The following is a 27,350-nucleotide window of genomic DNA, read 5'->3' as shown; positions in this document are numbered from 1 at the left end:
ATCGCGTTATAGTTAATTATCTCATTAATACAGTTTTACACAGTGAGTCGCGTTATAGTAAATTATCTCATTAATACAGTTTTACACAGTGAGTCGCGTTATAGTAAATTCTCTCATTAATACAGTTTTACACAGTGAGTCGCGTTATAGTAAATTATCTCATTAATACAGTTATACTACTTGAATCGTGTTAAAGCAAATTATCTCATTAACACAATTTTATCACTTAAATCACGTCATAGTAAAGTATCTCATTAATAAAGTTTTATTATTTGAATCTCGCTATATTGGATTATCTCCTTAATACAGTTTTACTGCTTAAATCTCATAGTAAAATATCGTATTAATACAGTTGTACTACTTAAATCACGTCATAGTAAAATATCTTATTAATACTGTTGGCCTACAATTATAAAACAAAAATAGTACAAGTTACAATTTCGAAATAAGAAGGAAATAGGAAGTATTGTTATAAGTTCACTTAAAAAATCAAAATGATTTTTTTTTTCTTGAGGATCGTATAAAAGATTGAATGACACTTGAACACTATGGGGGTATTAGTCAGTATATGATACACAGTGAGTATGCAAATCATGCCTCTCGCTCGTCTTTTTACCACTCATCAGTGGTACTCGGCGTCATGTTTGGAAATCTGGAAGGAATGCTGAAACACTGTAGCATGCTGGAGACATTTTCATTTCGTGTGACATGTTGACGCCCGCCATATTCTCCCAATTGAAGTCAGTTGACAAAAACCATTTGCATACAAGAGCATGTGATTCGAGATGGTTTCTTAGCTCTGTGTGATATTGACCTTGGTGAAGTGTTTAATCTCCTATTGATGATCTTCCCATGCTATTGAAATCCTGGAGAATTCATTAATCTTTCTAGTCTTTTTTATCTGCTCCACAAGACATTGGTGAATATTTCCACGCCGTGTTCTTCCATAGATTAATTATTCTGTTATAAAGTATTGAAAACAAACAAATCTTGTAAAGAAAAACCAGTAAATTGTGTTTTTTTTTTAAATATGTATTTATTTCTAATGAATGCACAGGGATACCAGCCATGTGTCTTGTAACACTATGTATGTTTACATACACATTCATATACGCACAATTTATATACATAATAACTATCCACAACGATTGGCCCGTGTTATCACGTGATGGCTCACGATGTACATCTGATATGCTTTCTACATAGGAAATGTTCAACATGGTCAGGATTCAAAACATGCGAATATTTAATGATACATGAGGGAATATAATCATTATAAGGTGATGTCAGAGGACTGTCAGAGATCCTGAGATATGATTGGCTAATACTAACGCAAACAGCAGTGCCAAATCACTCTACAAAGTTGGCCGTTACACAACTGTGACGGACGCTATTACATCCGACTATCAAAGCGTCTCATTGTAATACAGCGATGGCCGTTATAGAGTAATGAACACCATAACGTGTAACAATTGGCGTCTGTCTACGACGGTTATATATGACATAAAACATATCACATTATAACACTGGTATATATAAACCAACATGAAATTTACGTCCGTCACTAATTCGGAGACTGTAAAACAAGACTTCCATTACAGAACACATTGTCGTGAACACATTGTCGTGACCACATTGTCGTGAACACATTGTCGTGACCACATTGTCGTGAACACATTGTCGTGAACACATGTCTTTGTTAGTCCTTGATCCGTCGCTAGTTGAACCAAGTCTCACCGGTTTAGTCAGTACACCACAGGACACGTACGTATTACACAAGCTTTTACAACGAATACGCATAAACATCATATGCCAAAGGAGGAGTATCCATTATATGTGAATTATCACTCAATGTCTTCACTATACATTCACCGCATGTGGCATAACCTGTTGTCTGGTACATGGGTAAACCGTTATCTGTAGGGAAGCGCATTCTAGATGGATATCCAGTGCTCCTTCTGAAAACAAAACCAATTATTTCATTTTAATTTGTAGACGTATGCATGATCATTTGCTTCCACATTTATCTCTTTTGTATTAACTTTGAAAAAAATTATCGAAAATTTAAAAAAAAAAGTAAATAATAAACAGCACATTGTTCTTTTGATTTAATCTAATAATAAATACACATTCATATATCGACAAACTCAGTTTCAAGACATTACAAGAATATTATACATCTAAAGATATGTTTAAGAAATGTGCGCTTATAGAATCTGAAAATCGGCAGCGAATCATAGTTAGTTACGTAACTAAAATCGACTACGAATCATAGTTAATTACGTAACTAAAATCGACTACGAATCATAGTTAATTACGTAACTAAAATCAACTACGAATCATAGTTAATTACGCAACAAAAATCGACTACGAATCATAGTTAATTACGTAACTAAAATCAACTACGAATCATAGTTAATTACGTAACTAAAATTAAGGAAGAATTATAATTAATTACGTAACTAAAACTGATGAGTATTACCTTGAAACGCCGGACAACGCCGGTTCTTTCTATGAGGGCGTGCTCTCTTGTCGGGGATATACACAGCGCAAGTCTCTGAAAGTTTAGGATAGGAAATGAACGGACAATAATTATTAATATAGGTATAAACAATTCTGCCAATGAATCACGCTACTAATTATTGAACCGGTCGTAGACTCAATTATATGGAAATATTTATAAACACCATGATTGGTAATATTTTCTGTTCGTATTGATTTTCGTTACTGTTGGAAAAGGGTAAACAGATATATAACAAGCACCATGACTTGTCTAACAAATATGTAACAAGCAGCATGAATTGTCAAACAATTTTTTTACAAGCATCATGAACTCTCAAACAAATTTGTTACAAGCATCATGAATTGTCAAACACTAATGTACATTTTATTGTCTCGGTGTTTGCTATTATCCATTTAACGGTGATTTAACGTAATAATCTACACTATGCTATATTTTGCAATCGAATGACCTACTTACACGTTTGAACGAGCCTTCCGTGGTGATGAGTTTGTAGATGGCGTAGAGTGGTATTAGCGCCATTGTTGAGAAGGCGACGCTCCACCCTATGGAGTTGGCATAGGCCGGGTATGTGTATACCCCGCCTCCGCCCTTGTATATCAGCGGTCGGTAATGTAAAAAACTTGATATCACAAGGATCTGTAAGTATAACAAGAAATTTAATATTTTATAAGCACATATCGCCCTTCATAATTAACAAAACTGTTAAAGCTTATAACGTAAGTAAAAGGTCGAAAGGTCTTAAGATCAAACCGGTTATCAGTCCAATATAAGTGGCACATCTCGTACGACGTACGCTCTCGAATTTCCCCCAAGGACTTTTACAGTATACCAAGTACAGAACAGGATATGGAATATGACGAGGTAGTTACCACAAAATGGTTGCAATATGAAAGAAAATTAAAGAAACAAATTATAATAAAGACTGTTAATAAAACATGAAATGAGCCGACATGAAAGAAACGTATATGCATTCATTATTTTCAGTTTCATTGTGTGCAAATATTATTTTGAGAGAACTTTCGAGAGCTGAGAAGAATCGACCATCTTCTCTACTCTGTTATGACCTCAGGTAAGTCGTCGTAAGTCCTCGGTTTTTAGGTCAATCAGGTTACGGGGAGTGTGATACTAATTATCTTTACACGAACGGTCAGTGATGAGTGAAAGCATGCGCGAAAAGTCACGTAGTTTTATTAATAAAAAAACAAGTAAATTTTAACTATAAATATGTAACTTGTACCGTCATCTTTTACGTGTAATATAAAGTACAATTAGGTCCTCTTGATAAAATGACAACTTCGTGAAATAAATATATATGTAAAAATATGTCGTCACTAAGATCCAATTAAAAAACGTAGGAAAAGAGAAGATTTAACCCTTTTACGAGTTATGAATTGGTGTAGTTCGATGCAGAAAAATTTCAACATAAGAAAATATCAAGAAACAATTGACACCACTCAATCAAAAGAAAATGGTCCTAGGGGACGGATGAAAACGTATTAAGAGTATTGTCAAGTATACTGTGTAATGTAAACGTATAACGTTTAATGTAAAGCATATAGTTTGATGAATTCATAACGTGAAATGTAAAATTGTAACATGTGATGTAAAAGTAAAATGTACAATGTAAAGTATGTGTAATGTAAAGTATAGAGTTTATTGTAAAGTATAATGTGTAATGTAAAAATATAACTGTGGTGTAAAGTGTAATGCGTGATGTAAAAGTATAATCTGTAATTTAAAAGTACCACGTGTAATGTAAAGTATAATGTGTAATGTAAGGTATAATGTAAAGTATAATGTGTAATGTAAAGTATAATGTGTAATGTAAAGTATAATGTGTAATTTAAAGCATCACGTGTAATGTAAAGTATAATGTGTAATGTAAAGTATAATGTGTAATGTAAAGTATAATGTGTAATGTAAAGTATATAGTGTAATGTAAAGTATAATGTGTAATGTAAAAGTATAACGTGTAACGTATAGAGCGACTTACTAAGAGGAATGTTGGACAAAGGAATTTCCAGCAGATTCTCCAGTACAATCCCGGCGTGTATCCGGTCATTTGCTTAACGTCTCGACAAAACTGGTCCACACCTACAACAGGGCAAATCCATTCATGAGAAACATTAATAAGTGTTAAGATGATACGTTTATATTGATAAAAACAAAACGCAAAAAATCAAAACAAATGATATATTGTTAAGTTTTAACTAGGTCAAATGTAAGTAACTTCTGGATACCGTAAAAGTATGTAGCGACTTGAAAATGAAACCCAAAATTAGCAAACTCACAAATGGTGATATGCTCTACCCAATACCTGTAGAAATACCTACCGTACACCCAGGACACAGCAATCACTTGACAAAGCACAGCAAACAGGATGGATGTCCCCGCCGCGAATGTGTCCAGAATCTTAAACACGTACATGCCGCCCTGTGGAAGGTAAACCATAAGACATTAGTTTATGTTAAATAATGGTTCGAGTTAAAAGATCAGTACTAACATCTAGTCAAAGTGTTTAACTTCATTACGTCATGTCACGTCAAAGACACTTCCATGGTAGACACCAAGTGCTTAAGGACAAATCTGCAAGTTCCTGGAGACTATCAACAGTTAAATAGTGGTCTTGCTTGTTGTCACTACCTCGATCATCTCTTCAAGAACGTTTCACGGATTTTACCAAGAATAACAAGGCGATCAGAGTCAGCATCACTTAAATATACTGGCACTAGGGTGGATAGTTAGGAGAAAAGACATTGAATGCCTCATCTGTTACTCTACCAAAGGGTGTCAGTTACAGTTCTTTTGGTTATCCGAATTATATTTGTATATCTCTACACTAAGTCTCGATTCGGGTAGAGTAGAAAAACACAGGAACCACGAGAGCATTTTACATGTATTTTGTATCTGATATCGTCACAGTCATAGAAAACAGAGAAGCTACGTACGTTAGTTGTACAGGGTAATGAGAAGAGGAAAGCGGTGCACACAATGATGAAGGTGAGAATCTCACGTGACCAGCCGAACCGGATCAGGCGGTAAAACTGGTTACCAAGGCCAGTCAGAGGCGACTCCAAACCACCAAACTATTAAATACACATGGTCAGGATTTACTCGATATCCCGAAACTACCAAACATATATGAGATAAAATATCCACAAATATATTTTACTCTACTGTAGAGTATATTAATTTAATCAATGTCACCAAGCTACCAAACATATTAATTTCAATTGTTTCTTGGTTCCTAGATTAATAAGGAATTATATGATAATCAGATATGAAAAATATCTACATATACATGTATATAGTGTTACTCTACTGTAGATTATATAAAATATAAAAAAAATAATAGCAATCACGTGCATCGATGTGAAAGTATACGTAACATAAGTGCTAGGATATTCAATCACAAAGTGCATATCTATCGATTCTTTGTCGAATTTCAACTTTTGAATAACACAACCCATATCTAGGACTTACAACATACGTCCATGACTAGATCTAAGAACTTACCGCACTGTCCATACCAAGGGTGACCAGCATGAAGAAAAAGATGATGGCCCAGGCTGTAGAGCCAGGCAGTGTGGCGATGGCCTCAGGATAGACAATAAAGACCAGTCCGGGCCCTGTCGGTAGTATAAACATATCAACACACCTGTTTATCAATTTATAGTGTATATTTGTTTATTTTTCTATCATATACCTTAATTGACCTATACTGACCTAAATTGTTATTAGTTGGAAACTCAGTTTTGTTGTATAACGTAAACATTAGATGTGCTCTGTTCGCAATAATTGGGCAATCTGACGAAGATCCTTTAAAAACTACTGTTTTTACCTCGTACATCCAGGAAATTGGGAAATCAATTATGAACTACTCAAAACGCAGCTAACATTCCCCTCGGTACCCGTTATGTTTAACGAGATTAATTTGCTATACAGTGACACTTACCGTCCTGGGCCACGTCGTTGATATCTTTGTTCTGTCTAGCCGCCATGTAGCCAAGAAAGGTGAATACCACGAACCCAGAAAATATACTGGTGAAGCTGTTCACTCCCGCCGTGATCAAACAATCTCTGCAACAACCAGGAAAACAAACAACTAGAAACAAAACGACATGGTGTTATATCGATAAACGTTTATATGTCAAAATAAGAACTTTATCTCGTTATACGGGTGAGAGAACAAGTATGCATTAGTTTCTGTATCGATTTGTATTAATGATGTCAATATTTTGTATGTCTTTTGTATGATCCTTTGGATTACTGGTGGTAGACACTGCTGGCAGACTTTATTCCCCATGGTTTTTCTATGTAACCTCTGTTACTGTTCAATTCATTTGGATAGTGACAGGGCTCAGAATGTACACATATTCTTATGAAATCCAGTATTGAAAATTATGAAATGTTCTATTTACGGGACAATTGCACCACACAAGTCATTCTTTGACATCTTGTTCGACCTGTTTTGACTTTGTATTCTACATTGTCTCATAGGTGATGACAACACTTTGATTCTAGAAAGAAGGAGCAGTTGTATGATACAGATAAGGTAATATTTGGCTATACTGTATCTAACTCAGTATGGGTATAAAAATGTCACAATATATTTGTACAATCCTTTCACCATTAAAATATCAGATCTAACTTGAAGAAAAATTCCAGAAAATTCTCATTACTAGTAACATTTATACCCTGAGTTTAACATGCTATGTAATTATGTACAGGTTTGGTAGTGGATAATGAGATTGGTTTAACATGCAACGTAATTGTGTACAGGTTTGGTAGTGGACAACGAGATTGGTTTAACATGCCACGTAATTGTGTACAGGTTTGGTAGTGGATAATGAGATTGGTTTAACATGCAACGTAATTGTGTACAGGTTTGGTAGTGGACAACGAGATTGGTTTAACATGCCACGTAATTGTGTACAGGTTTGGTAGTGGATAATGAGATTGGTTTAACATGCCACGTAATTATGTACAGGTTTTGTAGTGGACAATGAGATTGGTTTAACATGCCATGTCATTGTGTACAGGTTTGGTAGTGGACAACGAGATTGGTTTAACATGCCATGTAATCATGTACAGGTTTGGTGGTGGACAATGAGATTGGTTTATTCATGGGTCTGTTACAATACCATAACACAATTACATGTAGTATCGCAATAAGCACGTGTAAGTAATTTTCATATACATATTTCTGCAAGCAAACGTGTTTGTTCTTTAGTTTGAAGTTAAGGAGGTGTATGACCTTGACGTAACATTGAGTTGATGAAGAATGCGGTGAAGGAAAATACGTCGACATCGATGAGTGATGCCAGGCCATCAGATAGGAACACTCAGCAGTCGGCCGCACACATTTTCATTTTAAAACTTTTACAGATAAGATATGCCGTCTACCTAGGCTAAATCTATCACCACTATTTTGAAATTTTTGACTGCAAAGGACGTGGAAGTAGTGGTTAACCGAAAGGTATCGCAAAGATTAAATGACATTTTTGTCTTGAAATATTTTTGGCACGTATTGAAACCAATTAAATAGATCGAATTGATTCGACGGACGCACCTGAAGCAGTTGTTGTGGAATTTGTTGTAGCTGGCGTAGGCTATGTGCGTCCCAAAGCCTGCACCTATGGAGAAGAAAATCTGCACAGCCGCATCAATCCAAACCTGTAACACAAGGAAACCTCAATAAACCCAAACATCATGTCAGATCCGTGCACTTACGGAAATAATGAGCCCATACCACCAAGGTTATTCTGAGGAACGCGCCATAGTTTTTGTCGTTAAGTTTATGGATTTTAAAAAACCCTATACCGGTAGTTAAATTAACACCGAACACTGACATTGCATATTTATTTTTACAGATATTTGAATCTTTGAAATAACCAGACAAAAAACAAAAACAAAAAGCAAAGAGCAAAAAAATTGTTTAAAGATTAAAATAAATACAAAAAAATATAATTGGACTAATAAAAGAATAAATAAGAAACATTTAAATGTAATTCAAAATCACACATCATAGGTCTTGGGAGAGTATAATTTGTCTACAATGGTTAAAACAGTAAGGCCGGGTTCCGGTGTCTTGCTCATTTTTCAAATCAATTTTACTGTATAAAACAATTTGATTTAATGGGATACTTGGAGAAAACTCGACAGATACAACTACAACATCCTTGTGTATATATAATTTATTAATCAATCAGTTAAGCATGACACGTACATGTCGTTGTTGGTAACAAAAGAAAAAAAATCTAACTTTATTTTTGTTTTGTTTTTTTACCTATCTTAGTAATACGTCTTACAATATCTAGTCAGTAAGTGGTAAATAAGATAATATGTGTAAATAATTAAGAACGATGAGGGAATAATCAGGTATCTTAAAAAGCACTGTATACATTCATTACTTATATAGATTCAGACATTCCAACAGGTGCATCATTACCTGGACGTTGCCTAACCGACTAACGTTGGGAGTGACAAAGTACTTGATACCGTCTCCTGCTCCTGGCAGTAGAGAACCCCGAATGAGGAGAATGGTGAGTATGAGGTAGGGTATGGTGGCAGTAAACCACACGACCTGTGGGTAAAACAGTGTATGAGGTAAAAACCACACGAGTTGTTGGTAAAACAGTGTATCAGGTAAAAACCACACGACCTGTTGGTAAAACAGTATACATGTATAAGGTAAAAAACACACGATCTGTGGGTAAAACAGTGTATAAGGTAAAAAACACACGATCTGTGGGTAAAACAGTGTATAAGGTAAAAAACACACGACCTGTGGGTAAAACAGTGTATAAGGTAAAAAACACACGATCTGTGGGTAAAACAGTGTATAAGGTAAATCACACGACCTGTGGGTAAAACAGTGTATAAGGTAAAAAACACACGATCTGTGGGTAAAACAGTGTATAAGGTAAAAAACACACGATCTGTGGGTAAAACAGTGTATAAGGTAAAAAACACACGACCTGTGGGTAAAATAGTGTATAAGGTAAACCACACGACCTGTGGGTAAAACAGTATATAAGGTAAATCACACGACCTGTGGGTAAAACAGTGTATAAAGTAAACCACACGACCTGTGGGTAAAACAGTATATAAGGTAAATCACACGACCTGTGGGTAAAATAGTGTATAAGGTAAACCACACGACATATGGGTAAAACAGTATATAAGGTAAATCACACGACCTGTGGGTAAAACAGTGTATAACGTAAAAAACACACGACCTGTGGGTAAAACAGTATATAAGGTAAACCATACTACTTGTGGGTAAAACAGTATATAAGGTAAACCACACGATCTGTGGGTAAAATAGTGTATAAGGTAAACCACACGACCTGTGGGTAAAACAGTAGATAAGGTAAACCACACGACCTGTGGGTAAAACAGTGTATAAGGTAAACCACACGACCTGTGGGTAAAACAGTGTATAAGGTAAACCACACGACCTGTGGGTAAAACAGTATATAAGGTAAATCACACGACCTGTGGGTAAAACAGTGTATAACGTAAAAAACACACGACCTGTGGGTAAAACAGTATATAAGGTAAACCATACTACTTGTGGGTAAAACAGTATATAAGGTAAACCACACGATCTGTGGGTAAAATAGTGTATAAGGTAAACCACACGACCTGTGGGTAAAACAGTAGATAAGGTAAACCACACGACCTGTGGGTAAAACAGTGTATAAGGTAAACCACACGACCTGTGGGTAAAACAGTGTATAAGGTAAACCACACGACCTGTGGGTAAAACAGTGTATAAGGTAAAACACACGACATGTGGGTAAAACAGTATATAAGGTAAACCACACGACCTGTGGGTAAAACAGTATATCAGGTAAACCACACGACTTGTGGGTAAAACAGTGTATACGGTTAACCACACGATCTGTGGGTAAAACAGTATATAAGGTAAACCACACGACCTGTGGGTAAAATAGTGTATAAGGTAAACCACACGACCTGTGGGTAAAACAGTATATAAGGTAAACCACACGACCTGTGGGTAAAATAGTGTATAAGGTAACCACACGACCTGTGGGTAAAACAGTTTATAAGGTAAACCACACGACCTGTTGGTAAAACAGTTTATAAGGTAAAACCACACGATCTGTGGGTAAAACAGTTTATAAGGTAAACCACACGACCTGTGGGTAAAACAGTGTATAAGGTAAAAAACACACGACCTGTGGGTAAAACAGTGTATAAGGTAAACCACACGACCTGTGGGTAAAACAGTATATAAGGTAAACCACACGACCTGTGGGTAAAACAGTGTATAAGGTAAACCACACGACCTGTGGGTAAAACAGTGTATAAGGTAAACCACACGACCTGTGGGTAAAACAGTGTATAAGGTAAACCACACGACCTGTGGGTAAAACAGTGTATAAGGTAAACCACACGACCTGTGGGTAAAACAGTGTATAAGGTAAACCACACGACCTGTGGGTAAAACAGTGTATAAGGTAATCCACACGACATGTGGGTAAAACAGTGTATAAGGTAAACCACACGACCTGTGGGTAAAACAGTGTATCAGGTAAACCACACGACCTGTGGGTAAAACAGTGTATAAGGTACTCCACACGACATGTGGGTAAAACAGTATATAAGGTAAACCACACGACCTGTGGGTAAAACAGTGTATAAGGTAAACCACACGACCTGTGGGTAAAACAGTGTATAAGGTAAACCACACGACCTGTGGGTAAAACAGTGTATAAGGTAAACCACACGACATGTGGGTAAAACAGTGTATAAGGTAAACCACACGACCTGTGGGTAAAACAGTGTATCAGGTAAACCACACGACCTGTGGGTAAAACAGTGTATAAGGTAAACCACACGACATGTGGGTAAAACAGTATATAAGGTAAACCACACGACCTGTGGGTAAAACAGTGTATAAGGTAAACCACACGACCTGTCGGGTAAAACAGTGTATCAGGTAAACCACACGGCCTGTGGGTAAAACAGTGTATAAGGTAATCCACACGACATGTGGGTAAAACAGTGTATAAGGTAAAACACACGACCTGTGGGTAAAACATTATATAAGGTAAACCACACGGCCTGTGTGTAAAACAGTTTATAAGGTAAACCACACGACCTGTGGGTAAAACAGTTTATAAGGTAAACCACACGACCTGTGTGTAAAACAGTTTATAAGGTAAACCACACGACCTGTGGGTAAAACAGTTTATAAGGTAAACCACACGGCCTGTGGGTAAAACAGTTTATAAGGTAAACCACACGACCTGTGGGTAAAACAGTATATAAGCTAAACCACACGACCTGTGGGTAAAACAGTATATAAGGTAAACCACACGACATGTGGGTAAAATAGTGTATAAGGTAATCCACACGACATGTGGGTAAAACAGTGTATAAGGTAAACCACACGGCCTGTGGGTAAAACAGTGTATAAGGTAAACCACACGACCTGTGGGTAAAACAGTATATAAGGTAAACCACACGACATGTGGGTAAAATAGTAGGTCCGGTAAACCACACGACCTCTGAGTAAAACAATATATGACGTAAACTACACGACTTGTGGGTAAAACAGTAATTAACGTAAATGACACGACATTTTTAGTAATATTGTATATCAGGTAAACAACAAGACATATGGGTAAAATAGTATATAAGTTAAACCACACGACTTGTGGGTAAAACAGTGTATAAGGTAAAAAACACACGACCTGTGGGTAAAACAGTGTATAAGGTAAACCACACGACCTGTGGGTAAAACAGTGTATAAGGTAAAAAACACACGACCTGTGGGTAAAACAGTGTATAAGGTAAACCACACGACCTGTGGGTAAAACAGTGTATAAGGTAAACCACACAACCTGTGGGTAAAACAGTTTATAAGGTAAACCACACGACATGTGGGTAAAATAGTATATAAGGTAAACCACACGACATGTGGGTAAAACAGTATGTAAGGTAAACCACACGTCCTGTGGGTAAAACAGTGTATAAGGTAAACCACACGACCTGTGGGTAAAACAGTATATAAGGTAAACCACACGACCTGTGGGTAAAACAGTATATAAGGTAAACCACACGACATGTGGGTAAAACAGTATGTAAGGTAAACCACACGTCCTGTGGGTAAAACAGTGTATAAGGTAAACCACACGACCTGTGGGTAAAACAGTGTATAAGGTAAACCACACGACCTGTGGGTAAAACAGTGTATAAAGTAAACCACACGACCTGTGGGTAAAACAGTATATAAAGTAAACCACACGACCTGTGGGTAAAACAGTATATCAGGTAAACCACACGATCTGTCGGTAAAACAGTATATAAGGTAAACCACACGACCTGTGGGTAAAACAGTATATAAGGTACAGTATATAACACGACCTGTGGGTAAAACATCATATAACGTAAGCCACACGACATGTGGATAAAATAGTATATAAGGTTTAGATAAGAATTCGAGTGAAAATTACTGTTTGAACTGAAATTACAAATAGTACACTAACAATTTTAAGCAGAAAATAATCTTCTCCTCTAAGTTTGTCATGTGACATTATCTAACTTTCATTTTATTGGAATTATGGTCGATAATAGTATAGCGATATGTATACACAGTCTCTTAGAGTAAACCTCTTACAAAAACACTGTTAACGCTCACAGAGCTATATTCCAGTATTATTAATTTTGATAAAAGTATTCTTTTTACGTTTCCGCTCAGCCTCTCCTAACATTTTTTAATGTTGGGATAATACAAACAATAAAACAATTTTACACTTAAGATTCTATTAATCAATCGCATATGACGGCATTTTTCATGACGTCATCTGTGATTGGCTGTGTTCACATGTTAAAACAAAAGATTGTTTTATGTTTCGATGTCTGTGTTGATAACTAGTGACAGTGGCTGTCTCTACTCAAAGCGGACAGGTAAAATCATAAACAGATGCGATGTGATATGAAAGTAAATGCATTTATTGGTTAAATGCTGAAGTAAAAGTTTTATGAAAACTCGTCATTCAGAATAAGGATGGTATGTCGATATCATCATCGCGAGTCTAAACAATCAGATATAGATACTATTATCGATACTATTATCACGAATCTAAATAATCTGATATCGATATTATCGTCTCGAGTCTTATAATTCAGATATCGATATCATCATCGCGAGTCTAAACATTGAGATATCGATATTATTATCACGAATCTAAATAATCTGATATCAATATTATCATCGCGAGTCTAAATAATGACATATCGTTATTATTATTGCGAGTCTCAACAATGATATATCAATATTGTTATTGCGATTATAAACAATAAGATATCGATATTATTATCACGAACAAAAAACAATCAGATATCGATATTATTATCACAAATATAAACAATGACATATCGATATTATAATCCCTAGTTTAAACAATTAGAATAAAGCTTACCTTTCCAGCACTCTTGACACTTTTCCAGAGACTAAAGTAGAGGATGATGAAGGTGAGGAGAACACAGAGAACCAGCTCCCATTTGATGTGACCTAGGTCGCCTATCCCTTTACTCTTATGTAGCCCCAGCATCCCTCTCCTGTATCAAGTAAGTACACTAATAATTCATCAAAGGTCACCAAGGAATGTAATCTATAAAGTATGTTACCAATATGTTTATTACTACGTTACACGAACATTTAACAGCATCCCATAAGAGGTCACGTCAGGGTGACCTTTTGGATTAGGCAATCAAATGACTACTTCCAGAATCTTGGAAGTGAATTTTATATGTCCGAATTAGCATGACTATAGTGCATAGGTTGAATCATCCGTCAATTTGTTTCAAGTCATTTCGTCCTACAAAGCATATAGCTAGATACATGATGTGCCGAAATGGTTTGCTTCAGATGCATGCTATGACGAAATGGTTTGCTTTAATTTCATCGACAAATAGACAATTCGCCCTGAAAGTGACATACACATATCTCAAAGGTCATCAGAACGTGACCCCATATGGGATGTTGTTAGATGTTCATGTAACGTAGTGAGAATGACCATCTTGATTTTAATTAGATTGTGGTAGAAACTGACATAACAATTCGTGTCATACATGGTATCACGTGAGATTTGTGTTTGACAAACGCACGTGTTTTATCGGGCTTAAATTGTCCCTAATATAAATGAACAAGTCGTTTTCATTGCAATATCATTCTACCTCTAACCGAAATGTGATCTGACATCAGTAACGCTATATTTAGGTACATTTTAACCAATCGTGTAATCATTGTATATATATGATTCTGCCATCACGTGGCCATATATTTGGGTATGTTTTTAGTTTTGGGGAATGTGATGCCTTCTCAATTACCAATGACATATTGTACGACTAGTACTTGTTGTAAATATGTTCACATTATTACAAAAATCTTGAAGAGTTAATGCTCAATAATGACTCTAGTTGCAACGTTTCCCATGCATATAATGACTTTGTTTGTAACCGTAATAAACATGTTTCCCATGCATATATTGACTTATCTATAACCGCAATAAAGATATTAACGCACCAAGCGCTCACTTAAAATGGTTTGCGCAACATGTACCTACTCATAGAACTCGAAAGCTGAGGACACGGAAGTGTTGGCGTCGTATGAACGATTCAGGTATGTCTTGTTGGTGTCCCAGTCAATCTGCCAGCATCTATCGCTGTTGTATTCATGAGAACAAGTGGCCCAAGGTAGGACCAATGAGAAAGAGGAAAACAGGTAGTAGAACGACCAGCCTATGACGAGATTGTAGTAAAATGCCACAATATAGGCCATCAGACAGGAGGCGTACCCGATACCTGAAATAGAGACAGACATATCACAATATAGGCCATCAGACAGGAGGCGTACCCGATACCTGAAATAGAAACAGACATATCACAATATAAGCCATCAGACAGGAGGCGTACCCGATACCTGAAATAGAGACAGACAGATCACAATATAGGCCATCAGACAGGAGGCGTACCGAATTAATGAATTAAAATAACAATCATATCTCAATTGTCTTCCACAGATCACAAGTCACATGTGTTTATAATCGTAATTAAGATTTTCAGAATAGTTTTTTTTCTCTTTCCCGGCATGCAGTGACCTATATTAATTATTCCAATGACAATTTTCACTATGGATGCACTGAACGGAAATCTATCATGTATTGGATGTGTACTGTGGTTAGTGGCTTTTTTGTTAGAAAATTGATTACCGATTCCGCGACTTAATTTGACGGGAAATGCCAGGTGTCTTTTCTTTGTTTCTTTACAATATTGTTGTCTGGCGTATTAACAGTGACTAATTAAAACTACGATCACCGAGAAACAACAAGACAACATTCGGAAAGTGTACATCACTGATGTTAGAATCATTTGCTAATGTTTGTGAAGACTTTACCGGTAACACATAACGCTTGTGTACTCAAGTGCTGCCATTTAACAATTCATTAAGCCACATGTTAATTTTATCACCTGTTAAGTTATTTTAAAGAAAGTTTTAACAAGTAAGTGATCATTTATTACAAGGACTCAGAAACAAACGCTGTCTACTTAACTGATTGCCATCACTTAAAGACGGTCTGTTCACCTAGGCGAACAATGGAGTACATACACGATACATTATCCTTGTAGCTGGTAAATCTTTCAAAATGTTTGCCTCTCCTCACTCAGGCTCGGCTATAAACAAGCACTTGTCGGTCTACAGTTGTCTTTGAACTGATATTATTAGTGTGAGAATTGGCCCGACTCGGTGAAGTCAGGTGTGCCTGTAGCGGAAGGTGTGATGATAGTCTATACCCAACGTATGGCCACGTGTCTGTACAAACTCTCCGTAATGGTTCTTATATCATTTTCGTTTGGAAAGATGCATTTAACTTCACAACATTCAACAATTTGTTAACTCGAATAAAGAAGCATTTATGATGGAAATGTCCAATGAAGTCTTATTTACAGTGGAGTATCTTCTTTATGAAATCGCAGTTTTATTTTTTTTTTACTTTTGTGGTATGTATACGTTTTATTCCAATGCGCCAAATTCATTTCAAGTAATCCTAAAACAGTTGAGGTATTCTTTATATTTCTATCATATCGGGACTTTGTAGCAGTAAACGAACCTGATGATACATACCACGGAAAAATAAACCATGCTATGATGTTGTCAATGAGCAAGAATTGAGATTAAAGGCATGAAAAGCTGGCTTCTGTCTGTAAAATGGGGTGACGGGAAATGATAATAAAAACATGGACAGTAGTATAGGCTTCTGTCTGGATTTTAAAGTGACAAGATATGAGATTAAAGGTTTGGACAGTAGACCTCTGTCTGGATTATAAGGTGACGAGATATGGTAATAAAAACATGGACAGTAGTATATGTTTCTGTATGGATTAAAAGGTCACGAGAATTGTGATTTCAATTTTCAATTTTATTTCAATTTTATTCACTTTAGGCCATACAGCCTATCAGTATATACAGAATTCATTTGTAACATCGATAATACAAAATATGGCATGGAGTAACTATGCTAATATGACTTACAAGAACACAAAATATGGCAAAAATTACATTATGTAGTTAAGTCAATGTATATACGAATGTTACTTAAGAGCTATTATCCGTACAAAAATTACATTCAATATTTTCTGTAATTCATCTACATAATCAGAACATAAGATGTAGAACCATGTAATAACAGAATCATAAACAATTAAACCATACATTTTTATTGTTAAGATTCCATAAATAGTGGTCTGTCCGGAAGGAGAACATTAAATATTACTGATCGGTCAGAGAGCCGTGTTTATGTGAAATAAGATACACACTGACGGATTAAGTTAAACAATTCTACGCTTGAAAGCTTCAATAATATATTTACCTAACAAGTTTAATTCCTTTAGATTGTTTGATTTTAATAATTCAATAACCTTCAAAACTGAAGGTTTATCCCAGAAATACTTTTTGATATATTTTTTCCTGATATCAGCGTAGCACTGGCATACAAGAAGAATATGATATTCATCTTCAACATCTAAAACATTACAGTTTAAACAATATCTAAAACGTCTATCAATATTCCTGTATCTTCCGGATTCGATTGCTAAATTGTGTGATGTGAGTCGTAATTTGGTTACCATAACTCTTCGCTGTTTTGGAAGAGATTTAGTTAAATACGATTGTAACATTACACCGTCCATTGTGTATAACTTCCCGGTCGGGTACAGTATACTGGATACACACCGTCCATTGTGTATAACTTCCCGGTCGGGTACACTGGATACACACCGTCCATTGTGTATAACTTCCTGATCGGGTATACTGGATACACACCGTCCATTGTGTATAACTTCCCTGTCGGGTATACTGGATACACACCGTCCATTGTGTATAACTTCCCGATCGGGTATACTGGATACACACCGTCCATTGTGTATAACTTCCCGGTCGGGTATACTGGATACACACCGTCCATTATGTATAACTTCCCGATCGGGTATACTGGATACACACCGTCCATTGTGTATAACTTCCTGATCGGGTATACTGGATACACACCGTCCATTGTGTATAACTTCCTGATCGGGTATACTGGATACACACCGTCCATTGTGTATAACTTCCTGATCGGGTATACTGGATACACACCGTCCATTGTGTATAACTTCCTGATCGGGTATACTGGATACACACCGTCCATTGTGTATAACTTACCGGTCGGGTATACTGGATACACACCGTCCATTGTGTATAACTTACTGATCGGGTATACTGGATACACACCGTCCATTGTGTATAACTTACTGGTCGGGTATACTGGATACACACCGTCCATTGTGTATAACTTCCCGGTCGGGTATACTGGATACACACCGTCCATTGTGTATAACTTCCTGATCGGGTATACTGGATACACACCGTCCATTGTGTATAACTTCCCGGTCGGGTACACTGGATACACACCGTCGACTGTGTACATGTATAACTTCCCCGTCGGGTATACTGGGTACACACCGTCCATTGTGTATAACTTCCTGGTCGGGTATACTGGATACACACCGTCCATTGTGTATAACTTCCCTGTCGGGTATACTGGATACACACCGTCCATTGTGTATAACTTCCCGGTCGGGTATACTGGATACACACCGTCCATTGTGTATAACTCCCTGATCGGGTATACTGGATACACACCGTCCATTGTGTATAACTCCCTGATCGGGTATACTGGATACACACCGTCCACTGTGTATAACTTCCCGGTCGGGTATACTGGATACACACCGTCCATTGTGTATAACTTCCCCGTCGGGTATACTGGATACACAACGTCCATTGTGTATAACTTCCTGATCGGGTATACTGGATACACACCGTCCACTGTGTATAACTTCCCGGTCGGGTATACTGGATACACACCGTCCACTGTGTATAACTTCCCGGTCGGGTATACTGGGTACACACCGTCCATTGTGTATAACTTCCTGATCGGGTATACTGGATACACACCGTCCACTGTGTATAACTTCCCGGTCGGGTATACTGGATACACACCGTCCACTGTGTATAACTTCCCGGTCGGGTATACTGGATACACACCGTCCACTGTGTATAACTTCCCGGTCGGGTATACTGGATACACACCGTCCATTGTGTATAACTTCCTGGTCGGGTATACTGGATACACACCGTCCATTGTGTATAGCTCCCGATCGGGTATACTGGATACACAACGTCCATTGTGTTTAACTTCCTGATCGGGTATACTGGATACACACCGTCCATTGTGTATAACTTCCCGGTCGGGTATACTGGATACACACCGTCCATTGTGTATAACTCCCCGATCGGGTATACTGGATACACACCGTCCATTGTGTATAACTTCCCGGTCGGGTATACTGGATACACACCGTCCATTGTGTATAACTTCCTGATCGGCTATACTAGATACACACCGTCCATTATGTATAACTTCCTGATCGGGTATACTGGATACACATCGTCCATTGTGTATAACTCCCCGATCGGGTATACTGGATACACACCGTCCATTGTGTATAACTTCCTGATCGGGTATACTGGATACACACCGTCCATTGTGTATAACTTCCCGGTCGGGTATACTGGATACACACCGTCCATTGTGTATAACTTCCCCGTCGGGTATACTGGAGACACACCGTCCATTGTGTATAACTTCCAGGTCGGGTATACTGGATACACACCGTCCATTGTGTATAACTTCCCGATCGGGTAAACTGGATACACACCGTCCATTGTGTATAACTTCCCGGTCGGGTATACTGGATACACACCGTCCATTGTGTATAACTTCCCGATCGGGTATACTGGATACACACCGTCCATTGTGTATAACTTCCCCGATCGGATATACTGGATACACACCGTCCATTGTGTATAACTTCCCGATCGGGTATACTGGATACACACCGTCCATTGTGTATAACTTCCCCGATCGGATATACTGGATACACACCGTCCATTGTGTATAACTCCCCGGTCGGGTATACTGGATACACACCGTCCATTGTGTATAACTTCCTGATCGGGTATACTAGATACACACCGTCCATTGTGTACATGTATAACTTCCTGATCGGGTATACTGGATACACACCGTCCATTGTGTATAACTTCCCCGTCGGGTATACTGGAGACACACCGTCCATTGTGTATAACTTCCCGGTCGGGTATACTGGATACACACCGTCCACTGTGTATAACTTCCCGGTCGGGTATACTGGATACACACCGTCCATTGTGTATAACTTCCCGATCGGGTATACTGGATACACACCGTCCATTGTGTATAACTCCCCGATCGGGTATACTGGATACACACCGTCCATTGTGTATAACTTCCCGGTCGGGTATACTGGATACACACCGTCCATTGTGTATAACTTCCCGATCGGGTATACTGGATACACACCGTCCATTGTGTATAACTTCCCGATCGGGTATACTGGATACACACCGTCCATTGTGTATAACTCCCCGATCGGGTATACTGGATACACACCGTCCATTGTGTATAACTTCCCGGTCGGGTATACTGGATACACACCGTCCATTGTGTATAACGTCCCGGTCGGGTATACTGGATACACACCGTCCATTGTGTATAACTTCCCGGTCGGGTATACTGGATACACACTGTCCATTGTGTATAACTTCCTAGTCGGGTATACTGGACACACACCGTCCACTGTGTATAACTTACTGATCGGGTATACTGGATACACACCGTCCATTGTGTATAACTTCCCGATCGGGTATACTGGATGCACACCGTCCATTGTGTATAACGTCCCGATCGGGTATACTGGATGCACACCGTCCATTGTGTATAACGTCCCGGTCGGGTATACTGGATACACACCGTCCATTGTGTATAACTTCCCGGTCGGGTATACTGGATACACACCGTCCATTGTGTATAACTCCCCGGTCGGGTATACTGGATACACACCGTCCACTGCGTATAACTTTCCGGTCGGGTATACTGGATACACAGCGTCCATTATGTATAACTTCCCGGTCGGGTATACTGGATACACACCGTCCATTGTGTATAACTTTCCGGTCGGGTATACTGGATACACAGCGTCCATTGTGTATAACTTCCTGATCGGGTATACTGGATACACACCGTCCATTGTGTATAACTTCCCGGTCGGGTATACTGGATACACACCGTCCATTGTGTATAACTCCCCGATCGGGTATACTGGATACACACCGTCCATTGTGTATAACTTCCTGATCGGGTATACTGGATACACACCGTCCATTGTGTATAACTTCCTGATCGGGTATACTGGATACACACCGTCCATTATGTATAACTCCCCGATCGGGTATACTGGATACACACCGTCCACTGTGTACATGTATAACTTCCCGGTCGGGTATACAAGATACACACCGTCCATTGTGTATAACTTCCCGGTCGGGTATACTAGACACACACCGTCCACTGTGTACATGTATAACTTCCCGGTCGGGTATACTGGATACACACCGTTCATTGTGTATAACTTCCCGATCGGGTAAACTGGATACACACCGTCCATTGTGTATAACTTCCCGGTCGGGTATACTAGATACACACCGTCCATTGTGTATAACTTACTGATCGGTTAAACTGGATACACACCGTCCACTGTGTATAACTTCCCGGTCGGGTATACTGGATACACACCGTCCATTGTGTATAACTTCCTGATCGGGTATACTGGATACACACCGTCCATTGTGTATAACTTCCTGGTCGGGTATACTGGATACACACCGTCCACTGTGTATAACTCCCCGGTCGGGTATACTGGATACACACCGTCCATTGTGTATAACTTCCCGATCGGGTATACTGGATACACACCGTCCATTGTGTATAACTCCCCGATCGGGTGTACTGGATACACACCGTCCATTGTGTATAACTTTCCCGATCGGATATACTGGATACACACCGTCCATTGTGTATAGCTCCCGATCGGGTATACTGGATACACACCGTCCATTGTGTATAGCTCCCGATCGGGTATACTGGATACACACCGTCCATTGTGTATAGCTCCCGATCGGGTATACTGGATACACACCGTCCATTGTGTATAGCTCCCGATCGGGTATATTGGATACACACCGTCCACTGTGTATAACTTACTGATCGGGTATACTGGATACACACCGTCCATTGTGTATAACTTCCCGGTCGGGTATACTGGATACACACCGTCCATTGTGTATAACTTCCCGGTCGGGTATACTGGATACACACCGTCCACTGTGTATAACTTCCCGGTCGGGTATACTGGATACAGATCATTGATTGTGTATATCTTAAACGATACCATATACCCTGATACTTGTGGTTTAGTATTATAGGTAAAACTTACTATTGCCACTATCTTATATTAATGACAGCGAGAAGAAATTTTGACAAACATAAAAAATCATATCATTTAATCGGCATTATTAATTAACGACACTTCAATAAAACAGGACACTGAAAAATGGTCCGTATTGTATGATGGTCTCACAACAGAAAGTGTTCAATGAATGTCTTTGATAACTCTGTGAAAGTGTGTTATTGTTTAAAAATGATATAAGGCATATCTGCATATATTAACACTTCTGTAAAACCGTATTACGATTTAACCAGAACATCAGTACATACAGAATAAATGTAAAGTAATGGACACATCAGTAATGCTAAACCTCCCAACTATTTTATACTTAGTCTGTGTAATATAATGTAAAGTAATGTACCCACTGTCTTATATATCAGTAATACTGACCCTCCGAACTATTTTATACTTAGTCTGTGTAATATAATGTAAAGTAATGGACACCACTGTCTTATATATCAGTAATACTGACCCTCAGAACTATTTATACTTAGTCTGTGTAATATAATGTAAAGTAATGGACACCACTGTCTTATATATCAGTAATACTGACCCTCCGAACTATTTTATACTTAGTTTGTGTAATATAATGTAAAGTAATGTACCCACTGTCTTATATATCAGTAATACTGACCCTCCCAACTATTTTATACTTAGTCTGTGTAATATAATGTAAAGTAATGGACACTACCGTCTTATATATCAGTAATACTGACCCTCCGAACTATTTTATACTAAGTCTGTTTAACTACACACATCAACATCCGTAAACACACTCTAAGCCATATCTCCGAAATCCACATCTAACAGTACTGTCTATTTCTCTATCTACACGTTGAATCTGTTTCATTCAGAGATCTGGTTTGGTGCATTACTCTCCTGATTCTGATAAGATTGTCCGATAGACACTTTCTGCAGTGTTACAGGTGAAAGAGGATTTATAAATGTTCAGCAAGGCACTTACCTTACGGGATAATGTATGAATGTGTGGTATCCCTACCGAGTGCTAATCTTCTCACGCCAGACACCTTACCCACAAAATTTTTCGGAATTTTCATATTAAAAAGTGCCAGCTAAATGTTCGGTAAATGGTTTGATATCATAATAATTTGGAAATCGAGAGCAAACACATTTTGCGTTACGTTATCAAATAGGGGACTCGGGTGTTTTACTTTTCAAAATCATGAACCCTGAAAACATCGAATATTTCCCCTTAGAAATACTCACCCCTAAAAATCGGAGACATTTTCCAGACACCTATAGGTCCCTCTTGTGTGTACTGGCCCATGGAAAGTTCCATCATAAATACGGGAATGGCTCCCAGCAGTAATACAGTGAAATATGGAATGATAAACGCACCTGAAACAAACCTTTCATATTATACTCACGTTTCATCTTTAGATTATTAATAAATGATAAGAATATCGGTATTTTGTGTAAAAGAGGAATTCGTTGTCTAAGTAAACATGATTTAGGGAAAACAAAATCTGTTCAGACTATTCAGACTTACCTACAGTAAATAGCACATAGTGCATATGGTACATAGTGAACAATGTGTGGACTTTTGATCATGTACATGGAACAAATATTAACCAGTAAACCTATTGTATCAATGTATACTTCATACAATATCTAGTTCATGTTCTAGTATACAATTGGTTCTATGGTATCCCACATATGTTCTAATGTACCTTACTAATGTTCTTTGGTACCGTACAGAAGTTCTATGGTACCCTACATAAGTTCTATGGTACCCTACATAAGTTATATGGTACCCTACAGAAGTTCTATGGTACCCTACATAAGTTCTATGGTACCCTACAGAAGTTATATGGTACCCTACATAAGTTATATGGTACCCTACATAAGTTCTATGGTACCCTACATAAGTTCTATGGTACCCTACAGAAGTTCTATGGAACCCTACAGAAGTTCTATGGTAACCTACAGAAGTTCTATGGTACCCTACAGAAGTTCTATGGTACCCTACAGAAGTTCTATGGTACCCTACAGAAGTTATATGGTACCCTACAGAAGTTCTATGGTACCCCTACATAAGTTATATGGTACCCTACATATGTTCTAATGTACCTTACTAATGTTCTTTGGTACCCTACAGAAGTTCTATGGTAGCCTACATAAGTTCTATGGTAGCCTACAGAAGTTATATGGTACCCTACAGAAGTTCTATGGTACCCTACAGAAGTTCTATGGTACCCTACATAAGTTCTATGGTACCCTACATAAGTTCTATGGTACCCTACATAAGTTATATGGTACCCTACATAAGTTCTATGGTACCCTACATAAGTTATATGGTACCATACATAAGTTCTATGGAACCCTACAGAAGTTCTATGGTACCAAACATATGTTCTATGGTACCCTACAGAAGTTCTATGGTACCCTACAGAAGTTCTATGGAACCCTACAGAAGTTCTATGGTACCCTACAGAAGTTCTATGGTACCCTACAGAAGTTCTATGGTAACCCACATAAGTTCTATGGTACCCTACAGAAGTTCTATGGTACCCTACATAAATTCTATGGTACCCTACAGAAGTTCTATGGTAACCCACATATGTTCTATGGTACCCTACAGAAGTTCTATGGTAGCCTACAGAAGTTATATGGTACCCTACAGAAGTTCTATGGTACCCTACATAAGTTCTATGGAACCCTACATAAGTTCTATGGTACCCCACATAAGTTCTATGGTAACCCACATAAGTTCTATGGAACCCTACAGAAGTTCTATGGAACCCTACAGAAGTTCTATGGTACCCTACAGAAGTTCTATGGTACTCTACAGAAGTTCTATGGTACCCTACAGAAGTTCTATGGTAACCTACAGAAGTTCTATGGTACCCCACATATGTTCTATGGTAACCCACATAAGTTCTATGGTAACCCACATAAGTTCTATGGTACCCTACAGAAGTTCTATGGAACCCTACAGAAGTTATATGGTACCCTACAGAAGTTCTATGGAACCCTACAGAAGTTCTATGGTACCGTACAGAAGTTCTATGGTACCCCACATATGTTCTATGGTAACCCACATAAGTTCTATGGTAACCCACATAAGTTCTATGGTACCCTACAGAAGTTCTATGGAACCCTACAGAAGTTCTATGGTACCCTACAGAAGTTCTATGGTACCCTACATAAGTTCTATGGTACCCTACAGAAGTTCTATGGTAACCTACAGAAGTTCTATGGTACCATACAGAAGTTCTATGGTAACCTACAGAAGTTATATGGTACCCTACAGAAGTTCTATGGTACCCTACATAAGTTCTATGGTACCCTACAGAAGTTCTATGGTACCCTACATATGTTCTATGGTACCATACAGAAGTTCTATGGTACCCTACAGAAGTTCTATGGTAACCTACAGAAGTTATATGGTAACCTACAGAAGTTCTATGGTAACCTACAGAAGTTATATGGTACCCTACATAAGTTCTATGGAACCCTACACATAAGTTCTATGTACCCTTTAGATGTTGTTTACTACCCTACAGATATTGTATGATATTTTACATATGTTTTATTGTACCCTACAAATGTTCTAAGGTGGCAAACATACTAGTATATTTTAAGGGATCCTTCTGATGTTCTAAGGTAATAATGTTCTATGATACCATACATATGTGTATAGGTACCTTACCCATGTTGAATGATACCCTACTGATATTCGAAGGTACTCTACAGATGTTCTAAGGTAGCATTCTTTATGTTTAATGAAACACTTCTATTGTTCTAATGTACCAAATGAATGTTCAATGGTGCCCTAGGGTAACTTACCAATGTTAAATGATACCCTAGAAATCTTCTATGGTACACTATTGATATTGTATGGTATTCAGGTTATATGATGCCCTTCAAATGTTCTCAATTACCTTACAGATGTTCTATGTTACCCTACAGATGTTCTATACTACCCTACAGATGTTCTATGTTACCCTACAAATGATCCTTACTACCCTACAAATGTTCTATTCTACCCTACAAATGTTCTATACTACCATACAAATGTTCTATTCTGCCCTACAAATGTTCTATTCTACCCTACAACTGTTCTATACTACCTTACAACTGTTCTATACTACTCTACAAATGTTCTATACTACCTTACAGATGTTCTATACTACCCTACAAATGTTCTATACTACCATACAACTGTTCTATACTACCATACAACTGTTCTATACTACCATACAACTGTTCTATACTACTCTACAACTGTTCTATACTACCTTACAGCTGTTCTATACTACTTTACAAATGTTCTATACTACCTTACAGATGTTCTATACTACTCTACAAATGTTCTATACTACCTTACAAATGTTCTATACTACCATACAACTGTTCTATACTACCTTACAACTGTTCTATACTACCATACAACTGTTCTATACTACCCTACAAATGTTCTATACTACCATACAAATGTTCTATTCTACCCTACAACTGTTCTATACTACCTTACAACTGTTCTATACTACTCTACAAATGTTCTATACTACCTTACAGATGTTCTATACTACCTTACAAATGTTCTATACTACCATACAAATGTTCTATACTACCTTACACATGTTCTATACTACCTTACAACTGTTCTATACTACCCTACAACTGTTCCATCTACCCTACACATGTTCTATACTACCCTACAAATGTTCCATACTACCCTACAAATGTTCTATACTACCTTACAAATGTTCTATACTACCTTACAACTGTTCTATACTACCATACAAATGTTCTATACTACCCTACAACTGTTCTATACTACCATACAAATGTTCTATTCTACCCTACAACTGTTCTATACTACCCTTACAAC

At 37.8% G+C, this 27,350-nt stretch overlaps 1 protein-coding gene across 1 annotated transcript in view; it reads right to left on the bottom strand.

Annotated features, from left to right (window-relative positions):
* Positions 1-1,022: 1,022 nt before the first annotated feature.
* The window catches only part of LOC117337676 (sodium-dependent noradrenaline transporter-like), a 71,515-nt gene continuing 45,187 nt past the window's right edge, over positions 1,023-27,350 (bottom strand). The window contains exons 3-15 of the mRNA XM_033898772.1: positions 23,720-23,851; positions 15,130-15,367; positions 13,984-14,122; positions 8,976-9,110; positions 8,097-8,200; positions 6,480-6,604; positions 6,041-6,153; positions 5,473-5,610; positions 4,858-4,957; positions 4,518-4,618; positions 2,981-3,160; positions 2,483-2,557; positions 1,023-1,958 (exon numbers count right to left, since the gene is read on the bottom strand). Coding sequence (XP_033754663.1) covers positions 1,935-1,958; positions 2,483-2,557; positions 2,981-3,160; positions 4,518-4,618; positions 4,858-4,957; positions 5,473-5,610; positions 6,041-6,153; positions 6,480-6,604; positions 8,097-8,200; positions 8,976-9,110; positions 13,984-14,122; positions 15,130-15,367; positions 23,720-23,851 — 1,604 coding nt within the window. The 3' untranslated portion in view covers positions 1,023-1,934. The remainder of the gene's footprint in view (positions 1,959-2,482; positions 2,558-2,980; positions 3,161-4,517; positions 4,619-4,857; positions 4,958-5,472; positions 5,611-6,040; positions 6,154-6,479; positions 6,605-8,096; positions 8,201-8,975; positions 9,111-13,983; positions 14,123-15,129; positions 15,368-23,719; positions 23,852-27,350) is intronic.

This window comes from Pecten maximus, chromosome 11 (assembly GCF_902652985.1).
Source record: "Pecten maximus chromosome 11, xPecMax1.1, whole genome shotgun sequence".
Lineage (NCBI taxonomy): Eukaryota > Metazoa > Mollusca > Bivalvia > Pectinida > Pectinidae > Pecten > Pecten maximus.
The sequence above is the reverse complement of the archived record's forward strand: the minus strand, read 5'-3'. Positions and strand labels throughout refer to the sequence as shown.